This window comes from Syngnathus leptorhynchus, chromosome 14, assembly GCF_054491065.1.
Source record: "Syngnathus leptorhynchus isolate UIUO chromosome 14, UIUO_Slep, whole genome shotgun sequence".
Lineage (NCBI taxonomy): Eukaryota > Metazoa > Chordata > Actinopteri > Syngnathiformes > Syngnathidae > Syngnathus > Syngnathus leptorhynchus.
Window position 1 is genome coordinate 2,075,517 of NC_141208.1, and position 16,153 is coordinate 2,091,669.

The window sequence follows — 16,153 nt, forward strand, 5'->3', positions numbered from 1 at the left end:
CAGACACGCCAAGACTGTCTGGCTCTTCTTTTCTTTTTTTTTTTCTTTTTTTTATGAGACACAGAAGGCTGCTGTGACGCGTTGTGGGTCAGGGGTGGGCAACCTGTGGTGCGTGTGCCGTCGTAAGCGTCCTGTGAGGGCGACACGCTTAATCAGAAATAAACAATCCCTCGAAAGTCGCGAACATTTCTCTGGCTGCATTCGTTTGGACGCTTTGGTTTTATGTGGCAAGAGAAAGACACTTGGCAAAGACGGACGACACGGTTCCAGTCACACTTTGACACGTAGCCTTGACACTAAACTCTTTTGGCCATCACACTACCCTACATGTAGATTCTTATCCTTCACACCAAGCTGAAGTAACTCAACTTTTTTGCCAAACTAAAGTCTTTCCTACCCTTATGCAAAGTAGTCAACGCTTTCTGCCAAAGTTGCATTTATGCAGAATAAAAATTTCACCGGAAGAAATGTTACATTTTTGTGATAATGTTGGTCACATTATAAAATGATAATTACGTATTATGATTCCATGTTATCTAACCTAGCATCCCTGGGTTCCCTTTTCCAGGTGGAGTTTTCCCAGAAGACTTCTCCATCATGTTCACTGTCAAGCCCAAATCAGGCTTGCAGTCCTTCCTGCTGTCTGTATACAACCAGCAGGGCATTCAGCAGTTAGGCGTGGAAGTGGGCCGCTCGCCCATCTTCCTGTACGAGGACCAGCACGGAAAGCCTGCCCCCGAGGAGTACCCCCTGTTCCGCTCCATTAACCTGGCTGATGGCAAGTGAGTGACTCAACAGAGGTGGATGGCCATCATTGTAATTGTCATAACGTCACGTACCGACAGACCTCTCAGTCCGTCCCCGACTGGGACCCTAACCCTAAATTTAGTTTAGCAGGCTCAAAAAACTGTCCCCAAAACCATACAGCAGTTTTGATTGAAGGTGATTTCCAGGGTCTGTATGTGAATAATTGCCCTTGTTTTGGTCATTAGGTGGCATCGTGTGGCCATCAGCGTGGAGAAGAAGAGTGTCACCATGATTGTGGACTGTAAGAGAAAGGTGACAAAGACTCTGGCCAGGAGTGAAGATGCGACCATCAACACGGAAGGCATCACCGTCTTTGGCACCAGGATCCTTGATGAGCAAGTCTTCGAGGTGACTAACCTCTAGTTCCTGTTTGAACCCCTTGTGTTCTGCGTTTAAGAAGGGCTTAACCCATCAAGTCAAACTCAACTTTAGCCTTTACGCAAAACTAATTCCAACTCAAGCTTACTATATATAGAAGAGTAAAAGAGTTTAGCCTACTCTGTGCTCTGTTATACTTAGCAAGGCCAAGTTGGTTGTGACCTGAGTGGAAAATGTGACTTCAATGCTCAACGCTTTGATGTGTGATTTTGGAATGCTGGCTAAAATGAGGCAGCAGTGGTTAGATGTCCTGACAGCGTTGATAAGGAAATATAGCATGGTTACGTGCGGCCATAAAAGCCGCGGTTGTGAATTAGTTTTATGAGGGAAAGAACGCTAGACTGGAAGCCACACTGAAGATTGTAATTAAGCTTCTTATGAGTCGAACGGAGACGAGTGAACAAAAACACTTTCTCCCAGTCTTGACTATTCTTAGTACACTGGAGATTTGTGTTTTTCCGAAATCACTTCATGCTAAATTATCTCAAACACTTCAAAATGCCCGTGAGAGTACAGATAAGCTACTTGGAGAATGAATGGATGAATTAAAGGTCATTTCGTGAAGCCTTTCTGCTAAGTTAAGCAGACATTGAGGTGTTTTCCTTCGGACACTATTGAGACATTGAAACATATGTGAGCCCGGGTTTGAATTACTTCGTGCTTAATGGCTGATAACTAACGTCCTGTGTTGTTGTATTGTCATTATTGAAGCATATGTTCGCACAATACAAACCATATGTTTGTTTGACTTCAGATTTTTGTTGTGATTCTTCTACATTCAGCCCTCCTTGACACCTTTGGAACGTAACCAGATGTACTGAAAAGTTGCATATGTTTACGATCAGAAAATACAAAGCCATAGGAAATAATGGAAAGTAAATTAATTCGTTCCAGCCTGAAATTATTGGGCTTTGTAAAACTTGTATTCACGAGTACGAGACTTGCACGTCTTGTCTTCCTGCTGAACTCAACTTTTAGCTTTCATGCTAACCTCATCTCAACTATTTCATCGCGACACTAAACACTGTGGTGGACCTCAGGACCAGGCCTCCTACCCTTAACTGCTGGCCTACTGGGTGTACTTAACCTCGATACTAACCCTAAACTCAACACTTTTGGTCCTAGCACTCAATTAAACTTTTTTTGCCTTCATGATGTAATAATCTTTGCACTAACGTAAGGTATTATTTTAGCCTTCACGCTCACCTAGGGTGACATCTTTTAGACTCTTTTTACATTGATGCTAAATAAGTTGGACACGCCGTGTCTTCATGTCTAATGTCAGCATACCTTCACGCTTGACTAAACTCTCACAGCCTTCATGCTAAGATCGACTCAGCAATTTCTTCTTTTACGCTAAGTTAAATTCCAACTATTTAATCTTGGTGCTGGGTGGCAGATGCAGAAGTCTTGCAAGTGCAAGGAGAAGCTGGAATAATGATCAGCATGTGCTCACATTCCACAGCTGGTAGACACATCCTCACCCAGCAGGTCTTCCAATTATGCAGCCTCTGTGCTCCCACCTTTTTTTTTTTTTATATTTAATACAGATGCTGCATAGTCAGTTGTGTGTGAACTCCGTTAATTGTGCCACTTTTGGGCTGGTTCGGCTCAAGGGCTCAAACTCCTTTAGTATGAAGGAAGGCAATTCTTTATTTAGCTGAGAATGAAATAAAACCGGTTTCATTTTGATAATTGCGAATGGGTTTAGGTTAGCGTGAATGCCAAAAAAAGTCGAGTTGAATATGAAAAGTAGAAGTGTTAAGACGCCTGGCTACAATTCAAATGTGATGTTATCCCACCTGTCCAGTTCAAAAAGTATTTTTTGCTCTTATCTCAGTAGACTTCTTCTGTCTTCGCCCGCTGCTACTTCAAGCGGCGGTTGGGCTGGGAATCTGGAGAGTGTTAGGCACACTTCCCTTGGCTAATTGTTGTCCTTGTGCTTTTTTTCCCCCCTCAAATTCCATCTGCGTGTGTTGTTCCACTCCCATAGTTCTTCTTGTTCTATTGCAATAAGACAATTAGAAATAAAGCAAGAGGCTCATATGGAAGAGAGGAGTTGGATGGTGTGTCACCTCCTGGGCTGGACTCAATGTGGGTTGTGATTGGTGTCAGGGGCAGGCCAGAGTGATGTCATCAGGGTGAGAGAGACAAAAAGACAGTCTGCCAATGTCAAAAGAGGTTGCTGGTGCTTTTTCTTCACTTTGTGTCAGAATCAAGCTCTGTCATGATATTTTTTTTGGTTTATAATTCTGCAGGCAATTTCCAAAGTGCCATTTTATCATTTATACAAGCTAATCATCGATATTGAGACTTAAAAACAATAAAAGACGCAATTGAAGACAGGAAGTACATTTTGTGACGTAACCCTGCCGTGTCCCCGTAGCAACGACATTTCAACGTAAACATCCCACCACGTAGAATTAATAAACGGAATGGAGAATGTGGAGCGGATATGCGCACTAATAACAACAAAGACGAGACAAACAGACAAATAAGCATCCTGCTGCTCGGTTTGTTGTTGCATCTTAGTCCACACTGCATCATTCGTGACAAAACGTATTTGTGGCAGCTTTAGGATTTATTTGAAGACATTTGTTACTTTGTAAGTCTTTGTTGTTGATCTTTTTTTTTTTTTTTTTGTCGACTGTCTAGGAGTTACCCAGCATGGTTCCTTGTCTGTCATAATGACACAAAACAAAAACACTTTTTAAACACTATTTTAGGACACTTACGATGCTATAACCATTAATTCCAAATATTTTTATGTGCTGATCGACTGGAAGCGGTCACATTCTTCAACGTGCCTTCGAGCGAAGCGTTTTGGCTGACGGCAGTGTTAGCGATGCAGATGTAATTTCCTTTTCCAAAAGCTCATGAAAACCAGACGTCCTGCGATAACTACAGACCTTGGTTATTTATCTGCTGTGCACGGGGACTGGCAGCCTCTCTCGTGGCCAGATGCTTGCAGATTGGCCTCTAGCCTTGATTAACGACCTTTTATATCAGGAGGATTACAGCCTATCGTGCTCTACCACATCCTGCTTGTTGTGTTTTTATTGTCACCCTTTTATGATCATCATTCAAGAAGAAGGCGCTGATTGTGTGAAAATGATCTTTTTACCTGACACTCTTTGTCATCGCCCAGGGTGACATCCAGCAGCTGCTGATTGTGGCAGACCCCCGGGCCGCCTATGACTACTGTGAACACTACAGCCCCGACTGTGAAACCCCCAACCACCGCGACATCCCCCAGGCCCAAGAACCTGAGGAAGAGGTCAGTAGAAAAAGGGAATACATGGAAAGTAGATATTTTGTCATTGGTAACTTCAATTTATAAAAATTAGCTGGGAAGTCACAATTGGCCCTAAAGTGACGGGCGAAGCATCTGAAATCACTCCAAATATTTCCTTGTCCATCAAAGTTTTTCTCATTCTTTGTGTCTTCTCTAATGTGAGCCTCTATTGTCAGCTGACATTTTCCGTCAAGTATTTGACCAAATAACTGATGAACTCACACTGGAAAATTTCCCTTTTTTTTTTTCCTTGCCGCTGAGCTCGAAGCGAGCGTCGCTTTGCAGTGGCCCCGTGATTTATATCACTAATGAGTTCAGCAGGCTGCGCTACCCGAAATCCAACCTTTTTTCCTTTCCCCTATGCAGCAAGACTCCTAATACCTGGAAACGTTTTTTGTTTTTTTTCTTTTCTCAATGCCGGGTTCAAGTGTGGAAGAAGTGGCTGGAAAATGTTGCTTCATCATCATCAAGTTCACTCTGGTGGAGGCTGTCAAGCGAAGCGAGAGAGAGAGAGAGACAGTTTGGCTGCACGTATAGTTTATTCACCGTTGACGTTATAGCCGTAATGTTCCACGCAGTCCCCCGCCTCATAGCTTTTTAGTCAGATTTACTCATTATGGACGTGTATGGAGACCTTTGTTTATCTTTTAAGTGATGACCAATGCCAATAGTTTCCTTTTTACCTCATTCCCTGCCAGACCAGTTACAATGGAGCTTTGACGTCAATAACCGTCAATGGTAGCGAACGTGTTCCAAAGTGCATCATCAATAGTTTCTTCGCCATCAACAGTCACAAAGTTTCAAAAGCTTTGAGCATATTTACTTGGTATGGATGCGTATGGAAAGCGCCGGGGAGCAAGCGCCTTGACCCCGCCGTCGCTGTGCAGTTGTCAGCCACATGTGCGCGGCTCAGGATGAAAGGAAAGAGGAAGCGAAGTGATACGGGAGTGCGTGTCCATATGTGTGCAGGAGTGCGCATCCAATTCCAATTTCATCCAAGCCTCGCGGTGAAGCTCCCAGCCAAGCACTTCACTGTCGTAAATCCACGCCCCCACAACCCTCTCAACCCTCTCGCTCTCTCTCTCGTCATGTCAGACTGTCTCGCCTGTCTGGCCGGGCCTCGGCTCCAAGTGTGACCTCCGGACGGCTGTTTAGCCAACATTGCAGCTTTTATCGCTTTTTCACAATGTCAACAGTTATCCATGGGACTAATATCAATCCGTGTAATGCGTATCAGGAATTGAGGCTTGATAGGCCTCGCCATTGTTAAACTGTCAATAAATGTACGCCAGTTTTTGGCACAGTTAATTTGAGTCATATTTAACAGCATCAATCATTTTTTTCTTTATTTTTGGCAAAATGCAAATTTTCTTCTTTTTTTTTTAGTGCAGTGCAGCTTTTTAAAGCATGCCGTTAACTTTTAAAGTTCGTGTAAAACGTTTTCTAAATTGGTGCTTAGGCTAGCACCAATTGCCACATTTTATGCTAATCAGAGAAACTTGTACCCATTTCCTGTGCGGTTTGTCCTGGGTGGCTGGACTTTAAGGCAGTAAATAAATAGCAACATTATATCCCTGAAGCTGATTATTTTGCCCTGTGGGCAATTTTCCAGCCCAGGCCGCACGTTTATTTAACGCTATAAGTCATTTAGTGGCTGCTATTTGTTCCTGTAATTTTGCCTTTTCCCACCATGAGTCAGGATTGCACACTCACTTTAATGGAGCCCCATTAATGAATGCGTCTGGCTGACTTCGACATTCACGGTTTGACCGCATAATAACTTGTTTGGAAGCAAACAAGGTTTGTTGTTATTTTCATCCATATATATTATTTCTGTTCATATGGATGTGATTTATTATTATTTTTTTGAACATGTTATTTCTAAAATAACATGCTTGCTCTCTTTTGCCATGTAAATACTGTACAATATGACATTGTGCTGGTTTATTTACATGACGACATCGATGGATTGACTGCACCCCTTTCCTGTCTATTTCTTCTTCCCCTTTTACAGTACACTAACTATGATTATGGTGAGTTCTATGACTACAGCGAAGGAGCACTCACCACCGAACCCGCCCCAACGGAAGGCGCCAAGACCGAGGTACCGCCGCTACTAATACTGTTTTCATGACGGATATTGTCATGAATAACAAACCTGTCCAAGCTTGTGTTCTTGTCCATCTTTTGTCTGTCTATATTTTCCTCTTTGATTTTTTATTTTTTTGTCCAGTTTGAAATTTTCCAAGTTTTTTTGGGTGTTAATTAGCCCAACAGTTAAATAGCTATGCAGTAAAATATTCATAAGACGGGAAAAGTTTTAAAAGAAAATCTGTAGCCTTAGAGCTGCCGTTAAAAGGTTTTAAAAATCACACAGATATACTATTGTTATTTTTTGGGGTATCATTGGTCACTATTCATTATTAATTTGCTATATCGTTAAGTTTTATTTTTGTGCTCATCATTTCAGACCCTCGTAGACGGCGATTACTTCACCGACTACGACTACAGCATTGTGGATGGAAGTCAGCCTGAAACTCCCACGGCGGGACAGGTATATATTTTTTTAAATGTTAAGTCTTATATGTAGTGTCATCGATACAGTGTAATGTGTAAGAATGAGTCAAATAAGTCTTTAATTCCAGTGTCGAATAAGCCGTCAATTCCAGTGTCATTAAATTATTCAAGACCTACTATTATATTCCACATTCATCAGCTGTCTTGATGTGAGCATCCATTTTCTGAAACGTTTTCGAAAAATATTCATGATCAATGTTGGTGGTCAAAAGCCTTATTTGGTCAAACTCATGAAGCCGCATATGCTACTGTTTTTCCCCACAACGAATGACGTCGTAAAGATGGCCACAGCAGGAAATGGTTGTCATAGTTATATCAAGCATAACCGATGGAAAACTGGTCGGCAGACAGATAAGTCAGCCCTCCCCTTTCCGTAATTCTGACACATCCAGAATTTGGCAACCTTAATTTCTGCTTAATCGCTACGAACATAAATAACAATCTAATGAGGAACATTTGAGGGTTAAATTGGAACAACATGGCCATTTGTTTTTCTTGAACCACACTGTCCGCTTGATGCATGGTAGCATTAAAGTCAATATTGAAACAAAAATGTGTACTACGGAAAAGCTACTGAACTCATTTCTTTTAAATAATGCAGTATGGTTTTGCCCAAGGAAAAAAAACAGTTAATTGTTTTATGGCGAGCCCGCAAACTTTGCTGCCATGTTCAGGAATGAATTCTATTGTACAAAATATCCACCAGAATCTTATTTTTGGTGGCGTCCTAAAAATAGCCATTTTAAATCAAAATGTCCGACTGTCTGTGGCATTTTAGACATGTGTTCTTTGGGTCTACGTAGAATAAACATGCCTTCTAAATGTCTGTCTTTTCCCTTCTCCCTTCCATCCCAGACAAACGAAGAGGCAAACGTGGATGATTACATCACCGGCGTGGAACAGGTCGGAGCGGACCCCACCCCCGGTGTCGAAACAGTCGCCCCGGTGGACACCAATGACAATGTGGACGCTGGCACCAACACACACGTATTCAGGGAATACGACCTGAATGAGGGAGAGGAGACCCAGGAGACGCCCTACGACTACGGCGACTATGGCGACTACGGGACTCCGACCGAAACCCACAAAGCTACAGGCGAGGGAGACTTTGGTCCTGGTGTTCCGGCGGAAACCGACTTTAGAACGAGCGGCGTAAGTAATGATGATGGAGGTGTGGTGGTGGGAACGTAACGGGTGTTTGTTGTTCCAAACGATGTCGGGTTTGAAGCGTCTTGTTTGAAACCCTAGCTCTGGCTCAAAACCTTACCTCTCTCCGGAACCCTAAAGTTGAGACCCTAAACCCTGGCTTGAAATCCTACCTATTGAATACTACCAATATGCGCAAGCGTGAAAGTAAATTCATCAAACAATTGGAAATAAGAATGTCTACTATAGTTTGGCCTTGGCCTCAGGGGTTAATCACCAACATGCTATTAGCACTCCGTCTGGGCTACATTCCCAACGCACCGCAAAAGTCCTCAATGACTTTCTCAAAGTGCTGGACACTGTCCTTCTTTTGGGGCTTTGGGAATGCCTCTCATGTGAAGTCATTGTATGAATAGTGTCAGGTAACCACCCCTGTAGTTGGGGGTCGTGTTTTTTAATGTCTAGTAAGGAAGCATACTAAATAGGGGTCCAAATTATAGCCTCTGGCTGTATTATTTCTGAGGTTTATTTTTCCAAGCCAGGAGCAGAGAGCTACCTTAATCTTCAAGAACAGTAGTCAGCAGTCTGCAGCGCTTTTCTTAGCACTTTTATCACTATGTCCTGCTGGTCGCCAGTCTTGCCTTTTCACGTTTTTTTTCCCCCCATAACATAAACGTGCTTGGCAGTGTTTCAGAAAAGGTTTCCCCTCATGTCCACAGGTGGGAGGAAGTCAAAGTTACCTGGGGGAGAAAGGAGAGAAAGGTGAACCTGCCATCATTGAGCCCGTAAGTTGTGTATTAACTTCTCAATAATCATCTCATTTGTCTTTGCGAACATTTTACATCAGTCCAAATATGAAAAATAGACATTATTGCTGATTAGCATGATTTTATTCCAATACTACAATGAGCTCATGGCTCGTTAGCAGGCTAATGGCTTTTGTCCCTCTCCCATTGAATGTGTCTGATGCCTTACTTAAAGAATAACAATGTGTCTAATTGCTACTACAATAGCGACTTGGCAGTCAAACACACGGACTTTTCAAGTGGCTGCTAATTTGCGAACAAATAGAATGTAGACAAAGTCTGAGATTTAGGACTACATATGTTGATATAAGCGACTTTTTCCACACTATATAAGCCTAATATTAAGTGAAATGCTCGCTCCTCCCGTACCATCTGCATTGAAACCCGTCCAAAACAATTGACCACACACACATAACCGTCGATGAAATACTGCGTGTAGCAATACGTAAACTCCTCGACCTCAAAGCCGCAGCAGCCGTCTGTTATTTGTAACGCTACTGTATTATCTACTCTTTTTCTTTTTTCTTTTCAGGGTATGCTTATAGAAGGACCCCAAGGATCCCCCGGCCAGGCAGTAAGTATCACGTTTTCTCCTGTCTGCCTTGCACACATGGAGAACAGCTAAAAAAAGGGGGATAAAAGAGAGGGGGGCCTTTATGGAAAGAGTGTCAGTGGTGGAGGATGATGAGAGTTGGGGGGGTTGTTGTATTTTGAGGTCTTTTTGAAGCCATCTTTGCTTCTGTCGTTGTTGGCTGATACACCAGGAGTGCTGGATGGGCCGACTGTGGTGAGCTTTGGGATATAATAAACTCAAAATATGCATTTGTGTTTTTCTTTCAGGGTGTCCCGGGTACCCCAGGACTGCAAGGTCCCCCAGGACCTCATGGAGATCCCGGTCCAAGGGTGAGTTGAGGGACAGCACTTTTAAAATGCATTTTTCCACTCGTATTGGCATCATTTGTAGTCTTTTACTCGTCTAAAATACTGAAAACGTTTTTTTTCCCATGTTTTTTGGGTGAAACAAAGAAGTATCTTTTTCTAGGAAAAAATAGGATTGTCCATTAAAGCCATTTGTCCTTGACAATTAATTAATCATTTTAGATTAAAAAAAAAAAACATGGTCAAATTAGTATCCCCAAAAAGAAAATCCTTTTTACAAACAAAAAAAAATTGAAGAAAAGCGAAAGAAAAAGAAAGTGAACTCACTGACATGACGTGGTGATCCCTCTGGGTTTAAAGTTCCTCCCCTCCCGTCACTTCCTCCCATGGGAAACCCGTCTTGCCCAGGAGGATTAGCTCTGACTCCTTCCTGTAGTCCTGTGGTTTTCTGTGGCATAGTGCTCCGTCTGGACGCATTATCATCATCGTCATAAACCCTTCTTTAACGTCACTTTCCAAGACGTTGGAGGAGTTTGCTGATCTGGTTTCTCGAAAGAATTTACGGTAGCCTCCATTGCTCTATTAAATCACATCCAGTTACAATTAGACAAGTCTCTTTTTTTCTTGCAAGGAATATGCAACAAGCCCTGTTTCAAATCTTGAAGCTTTATTGGCTATAAAGTTTTTTTTCCCCACTATTTATTTTGAAATATGTTACGGAAGAGCACTAGTCACAACTCATTAACTAAACCAAACTATTTATTGCTGTTATAAATAAATGAGAAGAAAAATCTTACGTTTTGGGTGGTGTCAACAGAACATGTACCTTATGCTGGTTAAAATGTATGTGAGAGTCACTTATTGTCATTCCACAGGGTCTTCCAGGACGACCTGGCATTCCAGGTTCAGACGGTGTCCCAGGGCCTGCCGGTACCATTCTGATGCTTCCAGTAAGTTGTACCACTTTATACAGCGGGAACAGTGGGCTGTCACTTTCCATTGTTGTCAGGCACTGCTTCATTTGTCATCAAGGGATTTTTTGAGTTGAGTTTTTATTGTGATCAACAGTTCCGAGCAGGCGGCGAGGCACATAAAGGACCCGTAGTGACAGCGCAAGAGGCTCAGGCTCAAGCCATCCTTTCCCAGGCTAGGGTAAGTCATCACTGCTACTGAACTACTTGACATAACAGTTCAATTGCTTTTACGTTCCCATTATTTTTTTCCATGAACTAGACACAATCAGCAGGAATTATTCTCTCACCTGGAAGCCCAAAAACGGCATAATATTGCCCTGCGAGGGTGGAGTAGGACATGGATCGCTTCCCTTAGCAAATTAGCTCCATTTTAGTCCATCAGGCTGCAAATATTCCACTTTGGAGCAAAAGCACTGAGGATTTTTTTTTTTTAACCACTTTGGAAATTTTAACCTTCATTTGAATTATTTTCAGACACCTGTTGGTGCACCTAGTGACTCATGTAGTAGACTGTGAGTCTTTAATTACTCAACTGCAGAAGCTACCAGGCACCCATTAGCGACGAAGGCCAAATCTGGGCTTTACAAATGCCACATCTTCCGTAAAAATGCATTGAAGAATTTACTCTATTCTTGGACATCAAAGGCTACATAAAGTGAAACATCAATTCCGTGAGAAAGTCTGCAAATGTGCCCACAAGTGCTATGCGGGCGAGCAGTGGTTTTACATGTCTCTTTGATTCCCCCCCCCACAGCTGGCCATGAGAGGTCCTCCAGGGCCAGCGGGCATGGCGGGACGGTCCGGTCCTGTGGTGAGTCCCTTTTCAAACTCCACATCTTGTCTGTTGATCCCACACCACACATGAGGTCATGAGTGCTACGCATATATCATCACACACACACACACACCCATACATGTGGAAGTCACTGGGCGGCTGAGGTCATACAGTCATCCCTAGTTTAGTCTCGATCCTAATGTGTCTCACACGCCCAACCCCTCCCTTTCTGTCTTACATTGTAAACGTCTGATTCAGGAAGTGATTTACTGCATTTCTTGTTCAGCCACTGCATACATGCAAGACATTTGACTCGTTAAATTTGTTTTTCGACAGGGCGGTCCCGGTGCTCCCGGTCTTAAAGGGGACGGCGGAGATAATGGACCACAGGTGAGATTTTTTTTTTTCCCCAGTCTGAGCTCAATTGTAATTGCCCTATAAAAAAGCTCCTACATTGATTTTTGTGCAAAACATTCCGAACCTTATCCAAAAATCTTAAATTTGCCCTAATAATTCTGAAATTTGACTTCTAATTTCCAATATTGATCAAAGTGGCCTTCAGTCTTAAATTTGATCAAAATGACAAAGCCTTCTATTTGACTTTTTTAATTTGGGGTGTTTGCCTGGAACTAGACCAGATGAATGACTATGATATGTATTATCCGTTTGCTCCGTAGGGCCCCAGAGGTCTTCAGGGTCCTACTGGTCCCCCGGGAAAGGCAGGAAAGAGAGTGAGTCAAGCTTGGATAAGTGGAAACCGTTTCGTCCATCAGGACGTATTGTTGACTCATTTTTGCAATGCGGCTTGTGTGTGCTGCTCCAGGGTCGTAACGGAGCTGACGGTTCACGAGGAATGCCAGGAGAGCCCGGAACCAAGGTAACGTGATCCGTCGTTGCAGGCATTGATGCACCTGTTGTGACATCACTGCGTTTCCAGGGTGACCGAGGTTTCGACGGCCTTCCCGGTCTCCCCGGAGAGAAGGGCCACCGGGTGAGTACCACCTTTTGGTTTTTTTGGACTGGGCAAGAGGCTGGATACTGAGGACCACACATTCACAATTCACACAATTTAGAGTCTTCAATCTACTTAAGATGCATCTGATCGATGTCAGATGTTGCTTCCAAAGTGTCGTGAAGTCGTTGGACCCATTTTTTGGGGGGGAAAGAGGCTTGGGCGGTTGACGTGGAAGAGTCCTTTAGAGGGAGTATTTTCAGACGTCAGTGCCATCCAATAAGGCGTAATTAGAGGACGTATAGAGAACATGTAAATACAGGGAAGCATATTCTCCCAATGTGGTCACCCGTGCTTTAGATTCACGTCTTTGCGTCGTATGGTAATTGCCTAGTCATCAGCTTTTTTTTTTTTTTTTTCCCTCGGCCACAGCTGTGAGCCTGCCACTCACACACACACATTCCCACCACCACCTTCCACCATGCTTAGTGAACTTCCCTTTGATACATCTTTTCTCCAGGGGGAGCACGGTCCGACAGGGTCTCCAGGAGCTCCAGGAGAAGACGGGCCAAGAGTGAGTCAACGGCACATCCCCTCCAATTCCAACGTAGCCTTCTTTTTGTTTCCATGCCGGTAACCCACTGCTCGTTGCCTCCACAGGGGGAAGACGGCCAGGTTGGACAGAGAGGTGTGGCTGGAGAGGGCGTAAGTGGATTTATTGCCTTCTGAAAAGAAAATGTGGCGCTATATAAGTCCGACACGCAATAGCAAATCAAGCTGTCAAACGCACCGTCTCGGTCGGGAAAACAAAAAACAATGTCTGTGAGAATAGAAAGGCTCATTTTGTGTGTGGGATGACAGCGCTCACGCACAAACACACAAATACACACCTCCAAATTGAGGTGGTTTCATGGAGCTTGTAATACTCGTATTGACCACAAGAGGTCAGTGTTTGAACCCAGTGGTCCCAATTCCCACGTTTGTTTTCGTCACTATTTTATGAAAAATTAAAAGCTCTACGGGGTTAATAGATTTTTTTTATTCACTCTTTTGTTTAGGGTTCCTTTATGTTGTTTTCCTGAATATTTTTTTCGTTTTATACAATATGCTTTTTTTCAATACGCTCTCTCGTTAATGTTTGAGTCAATGCTGTTTGTTTTACTCAGTGATTTGTTTTCTTCACTCTTTTAGTTAATATTTATTTTCTATACCATTTTATTCAATCTGTCACTCAACACAGTATTTTTTATTACACAAAACGCTTTTCTTTTTCATTGTTTTACGCCATTCGTTTCTTTTTTGTGTGCTCAATACTTAATATTACTTCATGTTTGACTCAATTCTATTTCCGGTTCTCTTTACTATTTCTACTATTATTTACTGCTGGTACTCATGGTGGTTTTTGCTATCCTATTCAACGTCGAGCACTTTTCTTTTGTTTCGCCGCATAGGGTCCTCGAGGTTTGCTCGGCCCCAGAGGTTCAGCGGGTCCCGCAGGACAGCGCGTACGTACATCGCACATTCACACTATATTATCATGCTTACCTTGCTCTCTGGAGAAGAGCTCTAACCTGTTACACCTTTCTCTTTGCAGGGTATTCCCGGACTTGACGGTCAAGCGGGTCCTAAAGGAAATATGGTGAGAACCATGTTTTGTTTGTTGCCATATTTTTTTTTTCTTTTTACTAGAGCCAAGATGAAAATGGCATCAGTTCTTTTAAGGGTCTTACCGGGAAAATGGATTGGGGTGGGGTCACCTGTGGTCACTGAGTCACAGACATGAAGATATTCATAAAGCCTACATGTTATTTGGTTAATCTCCATGAGGCCTCACACAGGGATGCTTCGTTAGTCTTCTTTTCCTTCAAGGTTGTCACGACTTGTTTATCCAAAGCCGGGAACATCTGAAGCAGTCTTCCCCTCTGGGAGGCCTTTCTGTCTGTGTGTGGTTTGTGACACATTTGAAAGTGGTAATCCACTCCCAGAAGTTACAGAAATATACACTGTACCTATTAGACACCTCAGTGTGAAATTGAAACACAATGGAACTTTCCATGAAAAGTTAATATTGTTTTGCAAACACCAAAATCAAATCAAATATTAACGACGTGCTCTTCGGTGTACTTGTAGGGTGTACAAGGAGAGCCAGGTCCTCCCGGACAGCAGGGTTTCTCTGGACCTCATGTAAGTCCTCCATCCAGCCGTCTATTTGTCAGCGTGCTCTGTTTTCTAACTCAACATGCTGACTTCCTGCCTTAAATTCTACCCTTTGCTATTTCTTGATTCTCCTCTTCAGACGTCTGTTTTCCCCATCCAACGTCTGCCCGAACACTTTGCTCTCTTATCTCCTCCCCTTTTTTTAGCCTGAGAAATTCACACGACTTTGGTTCACTTCTCAGGAGGAACAGCAATAATGTCTTTGATTCTATTGGGCTTGTTTAATGATCCCAGTGGCAGGAAATCCCAATAAACTGTGTTTATGTCTCATTAACTCTAATGCAAACAATTAGAATCGTTGTTTAGTTTCTTACGTCACATTCTTCAGTGAGACAATTCATTTAAAAGAAAAAAAAACTAGGCCTATAAATTTGAATATCATATAAACATAATATAAAAAGACCAATAAATTCAACATGAAATATTTTGAAATTGTACAATTACATATCTAGAATTATTAATTATGAATAGACTTATGTGATATATATATATATTATTTTTTCAGGGGGTGAAGACGGGATGTCAAATATTTTCTTGAATGCTTATTCTCAAGGATAGAATCCTCGGGAGTAAAATCAAGTGACTTAAAGAAATAATCATAAAAGTCCATTTGCATGGGCGGCTGAGCGCGTCTGAATAAACACTGCTAAAGTGCTTCTAATGTGGAAGCAATGAAACGGGCAAAAATAAGCAAATTAAAACTGGCAACAGACTTGACAGGTGCTCTTTTTTTTTTCACGTTGTGTGTAACGCCCACTCTCTCTCTTTCTCTCTCTCTCTCTCTCTCGCTTTCTTTTTCAGGGTCTTATTGGGCCTCAAGGTCCGATCGGGCCTCCTGGTGAAAAAGTGAGTATTGCCTTTCTTCTGCCTAAAAAGACTTAAAAGCATTTCAACAGATGTGCTGCTGTGGAAGAAAGCTTCAAGGGATTGTCTTTGACTGACTGCGTGCCTCTCATTTGACAACTTTAAATTTCAAAGCCATAGAATTACATGCAGTATATATAAGTAGAGCCTCTAAGATGGGTTTTGTAGGAATTAAAGTTCATTCTTTTTCCGCAAATTACAAACATTACTACTTTCCTATTCCCTATTATTATGTTTTTGGCTCATTGGCACATTTCTTATTTAGTATTTCTAATATGCAATAATTGATTGGGTCATTTTACAAAGTCCAAGATGAAGTTCTTCCTGTATTTTATGTATCTCTCCATCCATCATGTGAATTTAGGGACCTCAAGGTAAACAAGGTTTGGCTGGCCTTGGTGGTGCCGATGGACCTCCTGTAAGTAAAGTTCCTCCTCAATCTGTTAAAAATGGTGACAACTATCATATCCAACTAAGAAAGTG

At 42.4% G+C, this 16,153-nt stretch overlaps 1 protein-coding gene across 1 annotated transcript in view; it reads left to right on the forward strand.

Moving 5' to 3' along the window:
* The window catches only part of LOC147045895 (collagen alpha-1(XI) chain-like), a 33,637-nt gene that overhangs the window by 5,075 nt on the left and 12,409 nt on the right, over positions 1 to 16,153 (forward strand). Inside the window, exons 5-27 of the mRNA XM_085930200.1 lie at positions 569 to 782; positions 993 to 1,155; positions 4,334 to 4,462; positions 6,495 to 6,584; positions 6,951 to 7,034; positions 7,913 to 8,209; positions 8,923 to 8,988; positions 9,542 to 9,583; positions 9,850 to 9,912; positions 10,764 to 10,838; positions 10,957 to 11,040; positions 11,617 to 11,673; positions 11,974 to 12,027; positions 12,315 to 12,368; positions 12,461 to 12,514; positions 12,575 to 12,628; positions 13,110 to 13,163; positions 13,250 to 13,294; positions 14,041 to 14,094; positions 14,184 to 14,228; positions 14,720 to 14,773; positions 15,608 to 15,652; positions 16,035 to 16,088. Of these exons, the coding sequence (XP_085786326.1) occupies positions 569 to 782; positions 993 to 1,155; positions 4,334 to 4,462; positions 6,495 to 6,584; positions 6,951 to 7,034; positions 7,913 to 8,209; positions 8,923 to 8,988; positions 9,542 to 9,583; positions 9,850 to 9,912; positions 10,764 to 10,838; positions 10,957 to 11,040; positions 11,617 to 11,673; positions 11,974 to 12,027; positions 12,315 to 12,368; positions 12,461 to 12,514; positions 12,575 to 12,628; positions 13,110 to 13,163; positions 13,250 to 13,294; positions 14,041 to 14,094; positions 14,184 to 14,228; positions 14,720 to 14,773; positions 15,608 to 15,652; positions 16,035 to 16,088 (1,931 nt within the window). The remainder of the gene's footprint in view (positions 1 to 568; positions 783 to 992; positions 1,156 to 4,333; positions 4,463 to 6,494; positions 6,585 to 6,950; positions 7,035 to 7,912; positions 8,210 to 8,922; positions 8,989 to 9,541; positions 9,584 to 9,849; positions 9,913 to 10,763; positions 10,839 to 10,956; positions 11,041 to 11,616; positions 11,674 to 11,973; positions 12,028 to 12,314; positions 12,369 to 12,460; positions 12,515 to 12,574; positions 12,629 to 13,109; positions 13,164 to 13,249; positions 13,295 to 14,040; positions 14,095 to 14,183; positions 14,229 to 14,719; positions 14,774 to 15,607; positions 15,653 to 16,034; positions 16,089 to 16,153) is intronic.